Below are 17,481 nucleotides of genomic sequence, written 5' to 3' on the forward strand. Positions count from 1 at the left end.
GGATAATTTGGACTAACAGGCAACTTTGTGTAAGGTAAGAAAAACAAAAAAATTGCAGTAGTATTTATTTAAATTAAATTACAAAACAAATGTCAATTCTTCATTTGATTTTCATAGTAGTTCTAGCCAAAGTTCTTGAAAAAGGTCCTCTTCTTTTTAAGAAAAAATGTATATATATATATTTTTAGCCACGAACCTCATTGACAATTTTTTTCCCTTAAATTCTCTGAATCTTCAAGTTAGTGCTGTATGAATCACAGTGAAAACTCCTTGCATACATTACTCAGAAAAGAAGAAAGTTCCAAACTCTGTCATTATGGCTACTCACAGTTTATCCTATAGGAAAACTTGAATCCGAAGTCTGTGATTTGCTCGTTGGAGTAGAAGTTAAGCAGAACCGGCCCGGCAATGGTGAGGGGAGCTGCCATCTCTTCTCCACACACAGTAGCAAATGGGGTGGACGCGACGCTGTAACCTCTGATAATGTGCACGCCGTCATTGACACAGCTTCCTGTCACAGCGGAACGAGCTGGCCAAGGCATGGAACAACCGCATTACGATCAGAACCAACACAAACAGTTAATGCCGTAAACATAAAAACAAAAATGTGATGATGATTCATGCAATTGCTATAAAAATTAAAATGAGAAACAAGAGATATTTAACTTAGTTTCCTGTTGAAATGATGTTTACTCTAACTACAAAACAGGCACAGGTATGAGAAAACAGGTAGAACTTTACGAAAAAAATAGACACATTCCACTTTGAAACAATTCAGAATTTCCTTTCTTCAGATAATGGCTCCTTTAATTCAGTGACTGTAAACTGGGGACTGTGTTGCCTCCCCAAGAACACCTGGCACTATCTGAAGGCATTTTTGCTGTCACACTGTAGAGTGGAGTAGAGACCAGGGATACTGCTGAAGACGCTGCTATACAGAGGTCAGCCCCTACACCCCGGACCCTCTGGGACCCACAAAAAACTACCTAGCCCGACATGACAATAGCGCTGCTACTGAGAAAACTTGCTCCAAGCTTATGTCCAGATAAGTGACTCCTACCATGGAGATATCATTAGAAACTCCTTAATGTTTATTGAACAACCATTTTAGATGTTCACACAAACACTATTAGTGTTTAAGGACTACAAAATATATATTATTGTTTTGTTTGCTAATTATAATGTGAATATATGCTCCAGCCTACCATCCCCCAAAGAAAAATATAAAAAAAAAACAAGAAATTAAAAAGATATTTGTCCATTACAACATATCCAGTGATTTTTGTAGGTGAACACATACTGTTAAAATATTAACTTGGATCATACCTAATTTGTATTAATATGAAATGACACCCATATGGTAACCTAATTTGTATCAATATGAAATTATATCCATCATGCATTTGTATGTGATTAAATATTCTTCTAAAACATTATATCAGTGCCAGACATGGTGGCTCACGCCTATAATCCCAGCACTTTGGGAGGCTGAGGCGGGCGGATCACCTGTGTTCAGGAATTCAAGGCCAGCCTGGGCAACATGGCAAAACCCCGTCTCTACTAAAAATACAAAAATTGGTCAGGTGTGGTGGTGCGTGCCTGTAGTCCCAGCTACTCAGGAGGCTGAGGCAGGAGAATCGCTTGAACCTGGAAGGCAGAGGTTACAGTGGGCTGAGATCACGCCACTTCACTCCAGCCTGGGTGACAGTGCAAGACTCCATCTCAAATAAAATAAAACCTTATATTATTATGAAAGGAAAGGAAAAAAACCGCAATAACTTTTGCACCAATGTAATATATTAATGCCTATATCAAATTCCAACATATAGATGTGCCATCCACGTTCCATCAATCCCCTATTGCTTGAAATTCTATATTCTCCACATTTCTGTAAATAAAAATATTGTTGAAACAAACATTCCTGTACATAAATATTTGAGGAAGTTTTTCATTATTTCATCAGAATAAGTTTTTAGAAGTTAGATACTGGCACTAAGGTAAGATTATTTTTCAGGTTATCAAATGATCCCTACATTGGTGCTGCCGACTTACTCTCCCACAACATTTTTGGCATCTGACATTTTTCCCAATTCTGTGTTTTCATTGCCCATAGGAAAATGTTATGCCCATTAACAATCACTTCACTCTCATCCTTTCTGTATATGGTCTCCCACCCTACGCAATTACTAAACTACTTTCCGCCTCTATGGATTTGTCTACTCCGGACATTTCACATGAATAAAATCATGCAGTATGTGACCTTTTGTGGCTGGCTTCTTTCACTTAATGTAATGTTTTTGAGTCCATCCATGACAGACATTTGGTTTGTTTCCACCTTTTGGCTCTTATGGATAATGCTGCTATGAACATTCATGCGTGAGATTTTGAGTGGGCACATGCTTTCAGTTCCTTTGGGTATATAAATGGGAGTGAAATTATTAGCCCCCAAATTAGGTATGTATTTAATTTTTTAAGAAACTGCCAAATTATATCTAGTAGTTACATCAGTATACATTCTCACCAGGAGTGTGTGGGACTTCCAGTGCTCTGCAGGTATGCCAACATTTGACATTGTCAGTCTTTTTAATTTTAGCCATTCTAGTGCAAGTGAAACGGAACTTCATTGTGATATTTAATTTTAATTGCTCTGATGATTAACAATGTGAAATATTTTCCCATTTTCATTTACAAACCACAAGAACAAAATACTTTTATTTCACGGCGATGCTAACTTGAACATATATCTAATGATCCACATCACCCCAACACACAAAATTTACTTACTTACAAATGCCCCATTGGGAATGACCAAAACTGTATTATTTTATGTAAGCACATACTGTGGCACAGTGGACTCTGAAATCAGACATCCTGTTTGCTGTTTGCTGTTAGAATACTCTTCCTATAAGAGCATGCTGACAAAATCATTATGCACACTTACTTTATAATTTCAAGTCCCCTGGCCATAGACCTTGATTCAAAGGTGGGTGTGTGACCTAATCCAATCCAATAAAGGTGAATTTCAACACCCTTGTTTGACATTTGGAAGTTGGAATAGAGGCAGTAGTATGCTGGTAAATATAACAACCAACTCTCTGAGAGATTTGTGGCATTTGCCAATTTCCATCGTATAGATACTCCCACAATAGCCAATTTCAAGCTATTAACAACAAGTCATTAAGTGCAGAATAGGAATAGATGAGCAAAATTGACTCTTGCAAGATGGTGCAACCCAACTCTAGCATACCACGGGATAGAAGCCATCTCTCTTTCTGATGTGGGTGAGGAGTACCCACTGTGAGAGCAGCACCCGTACAGCAATGAGAGGAGCCAGCCTTAGGGTGAGGCTCACACTGGAGTAGCACAAAGTAAAAACAGAAACAGCTGAATATTTGATGACATAATTAAAAGGCTGAATTGAGAGATTTGAGGCACACCCAACTTTGAAACCTTCCAGAATTAAAAACCAATGAATTGCTCCTTTGTGTTTAAACCAGATTAATCAAGTTTCCTGTTAATTGTGCCATAAAACCTCCTAATGGATATGGTAGATATTTTTATGATTAGAGTCATTGTTGCTGTTGTTTATACAACCCCACCATCCTGACCACAGTTGATTGATTGATTGATAATTCCAGTCAATCAATGGCAAGGCATGGCATCAGACCCAATCCAGGCCAATCAGATGTGTTCAAACTGCAACTGAGTAAGAGTCAATGGTAGCAGACAAAGATACTAAACTTAAAAAATGTCTGCAGCCATGTTTCCTGACACATTAAGGAAGCAAGGCTGCCATAAGGGAAAAAGAAGTTGTTGTGCAGAAAGCAGCAAAAAGAGTGGGGAAGAGAGAGCATGCTGACAGATTCTTGTCCCTGGTTTCCTTTGTTCTAGAAGCCCTTCCTTTGATGAGATAAAATCACCCAGTATCCTTCTTATAAACCCTACTTTGTATCTAAGCTAACTTTTGAAGATAATTTGCCACTCAAAGAATCTTGACAAATACTTTTACAAAGTATATCTATGCATTAAAGAGTTACCACACATTCTTAAATCGTTTTAAGAATACATTCAGCTCCTTCGCTAAGTTTCTATTCAGCCTGCAGAAATCTTGAGGTATCAATTCAAGATATACATTTTTAAATTAACCACAAGGAATTCCCTTATTTTGAAAACGCTGGAATAGAAATATTTCTAATTGGGCATAAATCTACAAGTTGAAAGCATGAAAGACTGAACTTCGATGGCCTTTTCATGTAATTAGAAGCAATACGATGTTGGAAAAAGACAACAAAAAAGAAATAAACTCAGATTCATGGTTTGAATATTGCCAAACTATGTACCTTAGTTATAACCTCAGTATTTGTCTTTAAGACATCAAAAGCTCCACTGGAATTTAAAAAAATTCAAAGTAGATGAGTTTGAGAATAAAACAATTGTGCATTAGTTCTAGAAATTATTTAGCAACAATATATCAAGTTATAAAACCAACATCACATAATGTAGGGAAAAATTGCTGATGCTGGATTGAAATCTTGGTCCCACATTTGATCAAATAGGCTGCTATGCATGTGTTAAGTATGAAAGAGTTAGTTGTTAAGTTGTGGGCTAATGATATAGATGATCACAGTGGCAGTTGTCTTAGAAAACAGTGAAAAGGTTGTGAAACATAAGGTAAAGTGTCACTCATAGTTGATTATGTTGACAAATAGTTGATTAAAGGAACTAGTTGAAATACAGAAAGCTCATTCATGAAATGGCAGTGGTACGAGACATAATCAAAACTCATTAACAATTTATTAAATGTCCACATTGAACAATAAGGAAGTTTGTTGGGGAAATGCACAAGAAGTTGAGAAGGGATTTTAGATTTTCTGTAGATGGCAATAGAATATCAACTAACTAAACCAATTATGTAAGACAGTCTGCTTCTCAAAGCCTGATTCAGTAAAACGTAAAAGTTATAGTATCTGGCAACTTATTTCATGGATTAAAACATTCTCGTATTCTTTCTAGTAGTCATTTCTTTAACGTAGGATGTTATGCCCTTTCAAATTCTGTCCAAAAGAAATCAAACATGTACATAGTATTAGAAGCTGGTAAAATTAGCTAAAGTCTAAGAAAATATCAAAAATTAACATGAACAAAGTAATATGCAAGACAATGGATATGTGTGTCACTAGGCATTAAGTACTTTAAACACATATATCATATTCTAAAGTTCTATATATCCCATCACTGCATTAGATCAAGAATATCAGCCTGATTCTTCAGTGAGAAGGTGCTTGGTGACAGACTAAAGGCATCAGAAAATAATTATATTAAACACTTTCTCATCATTATTGGACGAGCCAATTGCATGTATAATCAAAATATACACAAAACTCTCATAATTAGGGTGATTGTCTTCCAGGGAGAGAAGGAAACTTAGTTGAGGTTTGGAAAAACTTCTTCAAGGAGCAAGATGGATATCAAAGTTTATGACCAAGAGGCAGCATTCGATCAGACATATGTGAACTTGTGAGGAAGAGAAGCACCCTGAAATTGAACAATACTTTCTCCATGGACTAGAGTCCACGTCATGGGACCGGGAGCTCAGTAATTCTTTATCTTCAACAAGTGACTTGATAGACATTTACTACTGAAATCCGTGAGCTGTAAAATGGTTCCCTATCATTTGTTTTTATGACTATTTTCCATCCTTTCTAAAAACTTTAAAACATATTCATCGTTTGAAATGGGCAAGGCTCTATGCCATGCAGTAAAATTTAATTTTTTGTTCTATTTTTCTGGGATTTATTACTGGGCAACGTCTAATTCCAAACTTCATCATAGTTCTAAGAACTATGAGAGAACTGAAGGAAAACTAAGGATGAGTAATTCCACAAATAGAATAAACTTGTGGGATTTAGAGTGGGACCACAATTTTTCTCCAAAGTTGGGGGAGGGCGTGGGCAGAGACACCAAAGAGGACTAGAGATGAGGGAAAACCCTTTGTTTGGGATATTTCCATGTTGTAGTTATAAGATCAAGTATTTTCAGGAAATAGAAATGGGTTCTAGGGGCCAGGCACAGTGGCTCACACCTGTAATCCCAACACTTTGGGAGGCTGAGGCAGGCAGATCACTTGAGGTCAGGAGTTTGAGAGCAGCCTGGCCAACAAGGTGAAAGCCCATCTCTACTAAAAATACAATAATTAGCTGGGCATGGTGTCTGGTGCCTGTAATCCCAGCTACTTGGGAGGCTGAGCCACAAGAATTGCTTGAACCTGGGAAGCAGAGGTTGCAGTGAGCTGAGATTGCACCACTGTAGTCCAGCTTGGGCAACAGAGCAAGCCTCTGTGAAGGGAAGAGAAGGGAAGGGGAGGGGAGGGGAGGGGAGGGGAGGGAAGGGAAGGGAAGGGAAGGGAAGGGAAGGGAAGGGAAGGGAAGGGAAGGGAAGGGAAGGGAAGGGAAGGGGGAAGGAAAAAGAAGGAAAGGGAAGGGAAGGGAAGGGGGAAGGAAAAAGAAGGAAAGGGAAGGGAAGGGAAGGGAAGGGAGAAAAAGAAAGGAAGGAAGGAAGGAAGGAAGGAAGAAAGAAATGGGTTCTAGGCAGAGGCACATGAATTACCAGGCAGCAGTGACTGAGACCTATCATCTGTCTTGTTAACTTTACCCTGAGTAGCTGGGAGACTGGTCTCCTCTATGGAGGCATGATTCAGAGGAGGGGGAAGCATGTACTAGTATACAGCTAAGTTCCATTGCGCATGAAGGCCAAACAAATTAAAGCAAATTGGGGTGTAACACAGGCAAACAAGGGATTTCACAGAAACTACACCATCTGCTCCAGTGCTCTGCCAGTTGAATAAAATATCAGTAGGAAACATTTCAAAAGGACCACTGCCCACGTTTTTCTAAAGCAATGTGGAAGGCGACCACATTCTGAGTTCTTTAGAAACAACTGAGAAAGCAAAGAGAACAAACAGTAGTTGAGCAATACCAGTTTTTAAAAAATTTAAATAGGAGGAAATAAAGAAAACTGACAAAGCTCATTTATTGTGCTTCTTGATGGGGAAAAAAAGCCAAAAAGAAAAATCTAAAACTATTTTTTTTTACTTTTTTTCTTTAAGCTTTGTATTAGGTATAACCCATAAACTGGGACTTCAGTTAATCAAAGAGAATTTAGGCAAATATTAGGTGTGAATCTGGGCCCACTCCTGTTGGGGCTTTGAAGCCATCTCTGGAGGACAATGAGCAAAGGCATTTGTCCCTTTGGTGCTTCCATCTCATGAGCTAAGTGCTGCTCCCCCCTCCAATGCTTGTCAAGAATTACTGGATCTGAGAAACACTGAGTTTACAGTTTACTGCATGTACAATTTTTAAATTGAGAATCTCTAAATTCCTCATTATCACCAAGGTGAATTAATGTTACTATCCAATTTTTTATTTTTTAATTTTATTTACTTATTTATTTTGAGACAGAGTCTTGCTCTGTTGTCCAGGCAGGAGGGCAGTGGCGCAATCTCGGCTCACTGCAAGCTCCGCCTCCCAGGTTCACGCCATTCTCCTGCCTCAGCTTCCCGAGTAGCTGGGACTACAGGTGCCCACCACCATGCTCGGATAATTTTTTGTATTTTGTTCAGTAGAGACAAGGTTTTACCGTGTTAGCCAGGATGTTCTCGACCCCCGACCTCGTGATCCACCCACCTCAGCCTCCCAAAGTGCTAGGATTACAGACGTGAGCCACCATGCCCGGCCTACTATCCAATTTTAATGAAAGAATAATCAAGGTTTAGAAGGCACTGGCTTGCTTCATTTTGCCTCATGAAGTGCTTTATCTATGAAGTAAGAAAACTGGATCTATAATTTTTTTTTTTTTTTTTTTTTTAGCAGATTGAGGGCATCTAGTTGGCCACATGAATAACGAGAACACAAAATTTTGGACTGTTGAATATTTGGGAAAATAAAATAAGCAGTTATTTAATAATACCAGATTCCAAAATGAGGACAAACATCAATGGTCTGTAGTTCATGGAATGTCCAGTATTGGAAATGTAAAAGCAATGAGAAAGTTAGAGAAATTTAGGACAACATTAAACTTGGAGCAACTTACTTTGTGGTAAGCGGAAAGTAGGTCACCGAGCCTTTGTAACCCAAGAGTTGCGTGTGGTTCAACAATCTGTATTTTTCCCTTCATAGTAAAACCTTCCCTAAGCAGTTGTCAATGTTTAGCAGACGCCACATAGAGACAAGTCTGTTTCCTCACAGTATTTTGTAGCCTGGGATACCATATCTGTTCCTTGCCAATCCCACCTTTTGTGCTAATGGTCCACCAAGATGACAGATCTAGAGCCTTCATCACCACCTAAGTCAACACTGGCTCTGCTGGGATCCTGGGCTCAGAAATGCTTAGCCATTTGATCAGAGTCTCTCAGAAACAGTTCCAAGGGCCTATAGCAGCTAGAAAGGCCAAGGCTCTTTCAATAAAGCTATGACTTTCCTTGAGAGCAATTCTCAGTTTCATCACAATACATTGCATATGAATCCCTCAGGCTCACTTTAGAAGGGCTGGGGAAAGGTTACTTTTACTGTAGCTAGCGAATCTCTAGCTTGGTGATGGTATTCAATAAATGTCAGCATTGATGTGGTTAAGGACAAGAACCTAATTATAAAATAAATTTGATTAATGTCACCCTTTTGGGGAATCATCATAATTCGATGAATCTATAGCCAGAAATTACTCAGGCAGCAGTTTGAAAATGCTGAACACTTAAACACCGGAAATGTCACATGGCATTGTTGTAAGGATATCATGTTAGAAAAGAATCAGTCTTCAACTGAGTGAGGATTGGCAAATCCATTAGTGGAAGCAGAAATCAATCTAACATTATCTGACTTTCAGAACTACTATTATACATAAATATATATTAGACACACACACACACACACACATAGCAAAGTGCTATTTATATAAGTAAGTATCAGACATAAAGGTGAAGTAATTTGCACAAAGTCACTTGAACAGCAGTAAGTGGCTGACCTGGCATTAAGATCCATCCTAAATGCTGTGCTCACTTTCCCTGTACTATACTGAGATAGTCCAGGGTTGCTCCCCTTCATCTCACCTGATCAACTGAGCTCAGGGAGCTGTCTCAGGTCACAATAGGGTCTCTTCTAATAATACATATACCACTGGTATCAGCAGTGCTTTCTGTGGCTTTGTAGTACAATTACTAGAGTCTCCTTTCTTAGTCTGAATGATACGGTCTTGTGAGATGCACTGTTTATTTAAGTTAATGAGCACAAACACAATATTCAAGCCACATGTTGTTCCCCTGCTATTAAAATAATTGTCCTAATTATAAAAATAACACAAAAGCTATAAAGAAGAAAATAAGCATCTCGAATAAATCTATCACACAGTGGTGACAACTATTAATGTACTGGTTAATAGCCTTATAGATTTTATTCCCACACATGTTATTTTAAAAAGAAAATTGGATCATCTTATACAAACTATTTTACCCTCCCTCAAGCCTTCATATATCATGGGCATCTTTTTATGGTACTGGGATTTTCTGCTAGCAAATGCTGAAAAGATGACACTTTATATTCCATTTTTACAGTGACATACATTGATTTACACTTGGCATTGTTTTAAGCAAACTCATGTGCTAAAAATTACAACTGCAGAGATGTATGAAAAGGCAGTGAGGTCATAGGAAAAAGGATTAAGTGAGACAAGCTTTGTTAAATTTATCCATTTATGAGTTCTGACATGTCATTTTTATAAACCATACATTTCCCAGATGTTGAATGCTATAGAACATTTTGCAGAGTGTAACTTTTCACTGCCATGAGAGACTAACCCAAGGGTAAGAAATTTCGAATATACTGAGGTAGCTTGACAAATCTGCAGATAAATTGTGGTTTAGAAATAGAAAGTTGATAGGTAAAAAGAAAATGAATACGGTTATGAGCGGTTGAAAATACCCATCTATTTGAAGGAATTTCCTTTCCACTGTGTCAAAGCCTCCATTAAACACCAAGTTGTGTCTATTGTCAGACATAGCCCAGCCCAAATCGGCATCTCTACTGTTCCCTCTGCCAACGGCCCATTCCCTAGAGTGGGAGAATGAACACAGAGGGCACTTGTGGCCAGGAACTTAGGCACTGAAGAGTCAGGACTGAGAAGATGAAGATGACCAAGATGGAGCAGAAGAAAGAACACCCAATGGTAATATTTACTAAAAGCAGGGCACATATATTAATTTTTTTTTTTTTTTTGAGACAGAGTTTCGCTCTTGTTGGCCAGGCTGGAGTGCAATGGCGTGATGTCAGCTCACTGCAACTTCTGCCTCCTGGGTTCAAGTGATTCTCCTGCCTCAGCCTCCCGAGTAGCTGGGATTACAGGCATGCGCCACTACACCTGGCTAATTTTGTATTTTTAGTAGGGACAGGGTTTCTCCATGTTGGTCAGGCTGGTCTCAAACTCCTGACCTCAGGTGATCTGCCCACCTCGGCCTCCCAAAGTGCTGGGATTACAGGTGTGAGCCACTGCGCCCAGCCTATATTAATTTTATTAATTTACTCACTCATTCAATATTTGTCGAACACCTATGTTGACTCAATAAGACAGTTTCTCTCACTGGTTTGGTTAATTGTGTGGGCATGAATGTGGGTGTGTGTGTGCACATGTATGTGTATAAACTTTAATTGCAAGTGAATAAATTAAAAGCTATGTTAACATGAAACGTTTCAGACTCATTTTCTTTAAGCAATTTATGCAATACCTGTGTTGTTAAAGTTCTTTCACTATTTTTTTTACTTCTAGATGGAATACATAGAATAATATTTGTATTCTTTAAAAATTGGATGAAATTTTAATCACGTTTACATTAAATCTACTCTGTAACATATTTTCAGTATTTTCTTTAAATGGTGAGTTTTAGACTTCTGCCTCTACTTACTCCTCATTCATTTCTGAGGAATCAATTAGAGTTTACTTAAGAATAAACTTATATTCCATGGCTATTATGAAAAGAGAAGAGGTAAGTTTTGGCAAGGATGTGGAGAAAAGGGAACTCTTCCTTGTACACTCTTGATGGGAATGTAAATTAGTGCAGCCATTATGGAAAAATGCATGGCAGTTTCCCAAAACATTAAAAATAGAACTGCCATATGATCCAGCAAGTTCACTTCTGGGCATAGATCCAAAGGAAATCAAATCAGTGTGTCCAAGAGATTATCTGTACTGTCGTGTTCATTGCAGCATGATTCATAATGGCCAAGACATGGAATAGACCTGAGTGTCCATCAGTGAATGAATGGATAAAGAAAATGTGGTAGATATACACAATGGAATACTCTTTGGCCTTAAAGAAGAATAAAATCTTGTCATTTGTGACAACATGGATGAACCTGGAGGACATTATGCTAAGTGAAATAAGCTACACACAGAAAGGCAAATACTGCATGATCTCACTAGCATGTGGAATCTAAAAATGTCGAACTCATAGAAGCAGAGAGTAGAATGTTGGTTACTAGAGGCTGGTAGGGTATGTGGGAGTGGAGATTTAGGATATGCTGGTCACAGGATACAAAATTTCAGCTAAGAGGAATAAGTTCGGGAGATCTACTGTACGACATGGTGCCAATAGCTAATAACAAGGTTGAATACCTGAAATACTTGATTACTTGCAGAATACTTAAAAATTGCTAAGAGAGATTTTAAATGCTCTCCCCACAAAAAGTGGTAAGTATGTGAGTGAGTGGACATGTTACTTAACTGGATTTAGCCACTCCACAACATGTACATATGTCAAAACATGTTGTACACCATAAAAATACAATTTTTGTTTGTTAATTAAACAATTTTTTTAAAAGAATAAACTTACCTTCTAAGTGGAAGGACATAAAAGTCAAGAGGACCACTGACAGAGGATTAGCCTCTATGACATAGGTACAATTCATGTTGTTGTCATATTGTTTTGGGTAATTTGGAGAAATGATGTAACCTGAAGGGCCAGTGAAATTACTTCCACATCCTATGTGAGAACAAAAAGTCATCATCAGACCATTTTTTTCTCATGTATCTATTTTGTCAGTGAAGGAAAGAGGCATTTTCCTAAATTATCTATAGACATAGTTCCTTGAGATATTCCAAATGGAAGAAGCAAGAACGAAGAGAATAAACCTCTGATTTAAAAACACACATATGTGCATAATAAGAACATTATATATTTTTAGAAAATGCTGCAGAGTTTTATGCACTGAGTACTCAAAATATTACCACAAATCTACTGCAAATCCCTTAATGTTAAGATATTAAGAAAGGATAAATGAGCAAAGATCAAATATGGTTCACGTAGATAAAGAAATAAAATGGATAAAAAATGATTTGCACTTGATTAGTACTTTACACAATTAATGTTTTTAAAATGTCTTATTATTAGAAAACTGCTATTTTCATTACCATTGTAATCTAGCCAAAACAATGGTTGCTTTTTAAAACTAGCTGGATTTATTAATCCCACCTCTTACCAAATTCTTTCATGCATCCCTGGTTTTCGAAACAAAAAGAAATAGATTTTCACCACTAAAATGATTTGTTTTCATATAACCATTGACTAGTTAATCCACTTCACTCTCTGATCTATCAAGCATGAAAATATCTCTACCCTTTTAAATTGACATTAACACACACACAAGTACACACGTGTACACTCACACAGTGGACCACCTGCAGACCTAAGATTTGGTCTGGGGTTGTCTTTCAGTACTTCCTTTCCAGCACGCTCTGATTCAGTCTGAAAAACCCGTCTATTGTATTACTTCCTCTAATTCCTTTCCTCAAACTTTTCCCTAAACAGTGGTTTGCCATGAGTGGCTACACTTGATTTAACTCAGCCAACAGGAACACACCATTGCTTCTCTGACTTTAAAACTGCTACATTTCCCACGAATCTAATAGTGTACAGTAGCTAGAAAAGGAGATCCATCCTTCCTAATTTTGAACATTCCCAAAGAAACTGGCTCCCAAAGTTGATCCCAAAGTTGACTGAGCATGAGAACCCTCTGGATGACAGTTAAAACATGCAAGACCGGCCGGGCACGGTGGCTTATGCCAGCACTTTGGGAGGCCGAGGCAGGTGGTTCACAAGGTCAAGAGATCCAGAACATCCGGGCCAACATGGTGAAACCCTGTCTCTACTAAAAATACAAAAAAAAAAAAAAAAAAAAAATTAGCTGTGCATGGTGGTACACGCCTGTAGTCCCAGCTACTTGGCAGGCTAAGGCAGGAGAATAGCTTGAACCCAGGAGGTGGAGGTTGCAGGAGAATGGCGTGAACCTGGGAGGTGGAGGTTGCAGTGAGCGGAGATGGCACCACTGCACTCCAGCCTGGCGACAGAGTGAGACTTCGTCTCAAAAAAAAAAAAAAAAAAAAAAAAAAAACATGAAAGACCTCGCTCATGGAAATTCTGAATTCAGACAGACCTGGAGTGAGGCTCAGGAATCTGCATGTGTTTCAAGCCCCCCCACAGGATTTTGTGGTCAAGGTGCCACGGGCCAGCCACACTGGTTGTTTGCTAAATAGCCACCTGCACTTCTGCCCAATATCAGCCCACTCTGGGTGCCAGGCTTATTTCTAGACGTTGGCTAGTGCCCCTCATGGCTTTTATATCACTTCTCAATTAAGTTCTGTTCTCACTGCTATTTGGAAGAAAGGTGTCTTCTCGGGATTAGGTGACTCATCCTCCCCTATACCCCCAGGTTTAGCCACTCCTGCCTGCCTGTGACAACCACACTCCCTCAAAGACCTCTGGGTTTGGTTCTTAGGGCTACTTACGGCTAACAAAGGACGCGGAGAAGCCCTGAGCTGGTGCCTCCTGAGACTGGAAGACGGCAGTGAATGTGTTACTTGGTGTGACAACGGGACCCGGAGCCACGTTCCCACAGCCGGTGGCTAGCAGAGCTTTGTCGACCTCCTCAGTTCCTGCCCATACCTAGCAGGGACATACACAGAACTTTAATGCTCAAGGGTTTCCCATCAATATTTTAATGCACATAGGTTTCAAAATAATGGCACTCACATGTATACAGAACTAAGCATAAGAGTAAACAAAACACGGACAAATCTGTAGTATTTTCTTTTGAGAATAATTTTTTTAAAGCTGCTTTTAAAATAGCACGTCCCGTTCTTGACTTCTCTAAGGAGATGGCATTCCTTTTTGCATAGCTGGGCGGTGATTTTTTTTTAAAAATCCAGCTTCCTGGATCACTGTTCGGTTTCCTCTTAACTTTTAGTTGCCCTGACCTAGTCGAGCTTCCCGGGTGCTGAGGGAGATGGAGCAGCCAGGTGGAACACAGCCCTGCTCCTGGGAAGATAGCAAATTGTGGTCGCAGCTGGACAACACCAGCAAGCAAGAGGCACATCGTGGTGCATGAAGAAAGTGGGCATGAATTCCAAGTATACGTATAATCAGCATGAACTGGAATAAATCAGAACACTTCTTGGCTGTGTGGAATTGTAAGGTCCATTTTGACGAAAAGCTGACATCCAGTCAGTGTGGGGTATTCACCAAAGATTTGATTGTCAACTCCCAAGTAGACCTGGGCTGTCACTTAATTGGTCTGGCCACCTCGAATGACTGAATTTATATACTTATGCAAAAAACAGTTGCTGGGAAGTAAATGCTGAGCACCAAAATTCCAAATCGAACCAATTCTTATCAGTCCAGGGAAAAACAGAGACATTAATCACAGAATCATAAATTCACATGCAAAATTCCAGCTATAAACAAGGCATTATGATGGGGCTGTTGAGAATGTATAATTGTTGGCTTTACCTAATTGGGGGAAGTGAGCCTGCACCGAGGGAATCCCGATGGCAGGAAGGGCCATGGCTAGTTCAGAGAACAGAGAGAAAAGCAAGGAGGAAGGGGTGAGGAAGGCTGCAGAGGGGGCTGCAGGACACGTTAGAGACTCGGGCCACTGTCCTCAGTACAGCAAGGAGCCACCAGGAAGCTTGGTTTTTGGAAAACATTACAATTCGGAAAATAGGAGTCAGAAAGGATGCCGGAAAAGTGTCAGGTAGGTTTTGCCCTAGTTCAGGTGAGAGATCATGGTTATCTACAATATTGAGTCACTCAAGGAAGGTATGCATATTAGGTAATGAATATACATAACTTGGTGGAAAAAAAAACATTAAACATATTAACCACAGAAGCTCGTCCTAGTTCAGAGGTCTCAACTAGGAGCAATTTTGGGACCTCTGGCAAGGTTTGGAGGCATTTTTCTATTGTCACACTTGGTGTGATGGGTAGTATCTAGTGGGCAGGGGCCAGGACTATTGCTAAGCATCCTACAGTGCACAAGACCTCTCTCCCAACAGAGAATTATCTCAATCAAGGATGTAATTGGATGTGTATTAATCTTACTTGACTATTCAACATTTTATTCACATGGAATGATACAAAATTACTCATTCCAAATACATCTTTTTTCAAGGATATTCCTCACCCACAGCAATAAAACATCAAGTCATTAAAAACATTTCTATTGGGAAATCAGTCCATAGGAAGAGATGTGAAATAGCACTGATTCATAGCATTGGTTTAATAATTCTCAGCTCTTTAAAGCCATATTGTTTCAATTGATTTTTAAGCACTGGGTATCCAGCTGTTAGTCATCCTACTGAAGACAAATCATATTAGCCATTTATTAGATAAGGGAGGTGCCTGGCGCTGGACCTACTGAGAACAAAACTGCAGATATTCTGCCAAATGCCTAAGATCAATAAATATGTCAGGAAAAAAATGCACATACTCGATTTTACTTAATGACCTCTAATTAGATTTACCCCTAATAATCTATCCAAGGAAACAGTATATGGCAGTTTTTTATCCACATTTCATAAAACTATAAACATAATTTATTAATAATCTGTACATATATACATTATATATATATATATTATGTGTATATATGTATATGTTTTTGAGACAGGGTCTCACTCTCACTCAGGCTGGAGCACAGTAGCACAATCACAGCTCACTGCAGCCTCGACCTTCTGGACTCAGGTGATCTTCCCACCTCAGCCTCCCAAGTAGCTGGGACTACAGGTGCGTGCAACCATGCCTGGCTAGTTTTTTGTATTTTTTTGTAGAGATGGGGTTTTACCATGTTGCCCAGGCTCGTCTCAAACTCCTGGACTCAAGTGATCTGCCTGCCTTGGCCTCCAAAAGTGCTGGGATTACAGGCATAAGCCACCATGCCTGAGCCATATACTATATTTTTACAAACATTACTAAACAGGCAAAGTAAGAAGGGCTAAAATTTAATAAAGAGCCTCAAGTTCTTTAATGAAGGAATCCAAGAATGCTTAAGTGCTTACACTTTTCCGAAGTCATTAATTATAGATCTGACATCTCTACTTTTTGGCCTAGGAACATAAGTTTAATAATAATGATGATAATGGTAATGACGATGGTAAAGAGTTATTCAATATTCATTTCTGCCTTGCCTATCAAGAACTCATTTCATTGGCTATATGACAGAGGACTCATCAAAACTATATTGAACCTACAAAATGTTACTTAATTGTCATCAGGTCAAAAACTTTCTGATTTTTCTTAGAGTTCTATACAATTCAGTCAGGTTGTAGGTTATATTTTATCATTCAACTATTTTTTTAAACAAATGTTTACTGAAATAATTGCAGATTCACATACATTTGTAAGACATAATGCAGAGAAATTCCTTGTACACATTTCTGAGTTCCCTCAATACTGACATCTTGCAAAACTATAGTATACTATCACAACCAGGTTACTGGCACTGATATAACTCAACAATTTTACTCAGTTTCCTAGTTTTACTTGAACTCATGTGTGTGTGTGTGTGTGTGTGTGTGTGTGTGTATTAAGTTATATACAAGTTGTACACAATTGCATTCAAGATACTGAAATTCCAATACCACAGGAATCCCTAAGTTGCTCTTGTTATTTATAACCACACACAGTTTACTCCTACATTGCCTTCTCTCTAACCTCTGGCTCTCTGTTTTCCATTTCTAAAACACCATCATTTCAAAATATTATATAAATGGAACAGCAGAGTATGTAACCTCTGGAGATTGCCTTTTTTCACTTGGCATAATCCCTCAGTGACTTGTCCAGATTGTTAATCTATGAATAGTTTGTTATTATTCAGGAGTTACATTCCACGGTAAGCAAGTACCACAATTTGTTTAACCATTCACCTGTTGAAAGGCCTTAGTGCTGGTTTCAACTATTACAAATAAAGGTGCTATTTATATAGATTCTTAAACAAGTTTTTTGTGTAAACATAGTTTTCATTTCTCTCGGATAAATGCCCAGAGTGCAATGGGTAAATATTATGCAATTGGTAAATATTGGTCTTTTAATAGGTGTGTAGTGATAGCTCACTGTGGTTTTAATTCACACTTCTCCAGAAGTTAATGATGTTGCAACATCTTTTCTGG

The 17,481-nt window shown here is 38.7% G+C and overlaps 1 protein-coding gene across 1 annotated transcript in view; it reads right to left on the bottom strand.

Moving 5' to 3' along the window:
• CUBN (cubilin) overlaps positions 1-17,481 on the bottom strand; it is a 305,495-nt gene that overhangs the window by 47,104 nt on the left and 240,910 nt on the right. Inside the window, exons 55-57 of the mRNA XM_055296673.2 lie at positions 13,825-13,981; positions 11,873-12,022; positions 329-529 (exon numbers count right to left, since the gene is read on the bottom strand). Of these exons, the coding sequence (XP_055152648.2) occupies positions 329-529; positions 11,873-12,022; positions 13,825-13,981 (508 nt within the window). The remainder of the gene's footprint in view (positions 1-328; positions 530-11,872; positions 12,023-13,824; positions 13,982-17,481) is intronic.

Source organism: Symphalangus syndactylus, chromosome 10, assembly GCF_028878055.3.
Source record: "Symphalangus syndactylus isolate Jambi chromosome 10, NHGRI_mSymSyn1-v2.1_pri, whole genome shotgun sequence".
Lineage (NCBI taxonomy): Eukaryota > Metazoa > Chordata > Mammalia > Primates > Hylobatidae > Symphalangus > Symphalangus syndactylus.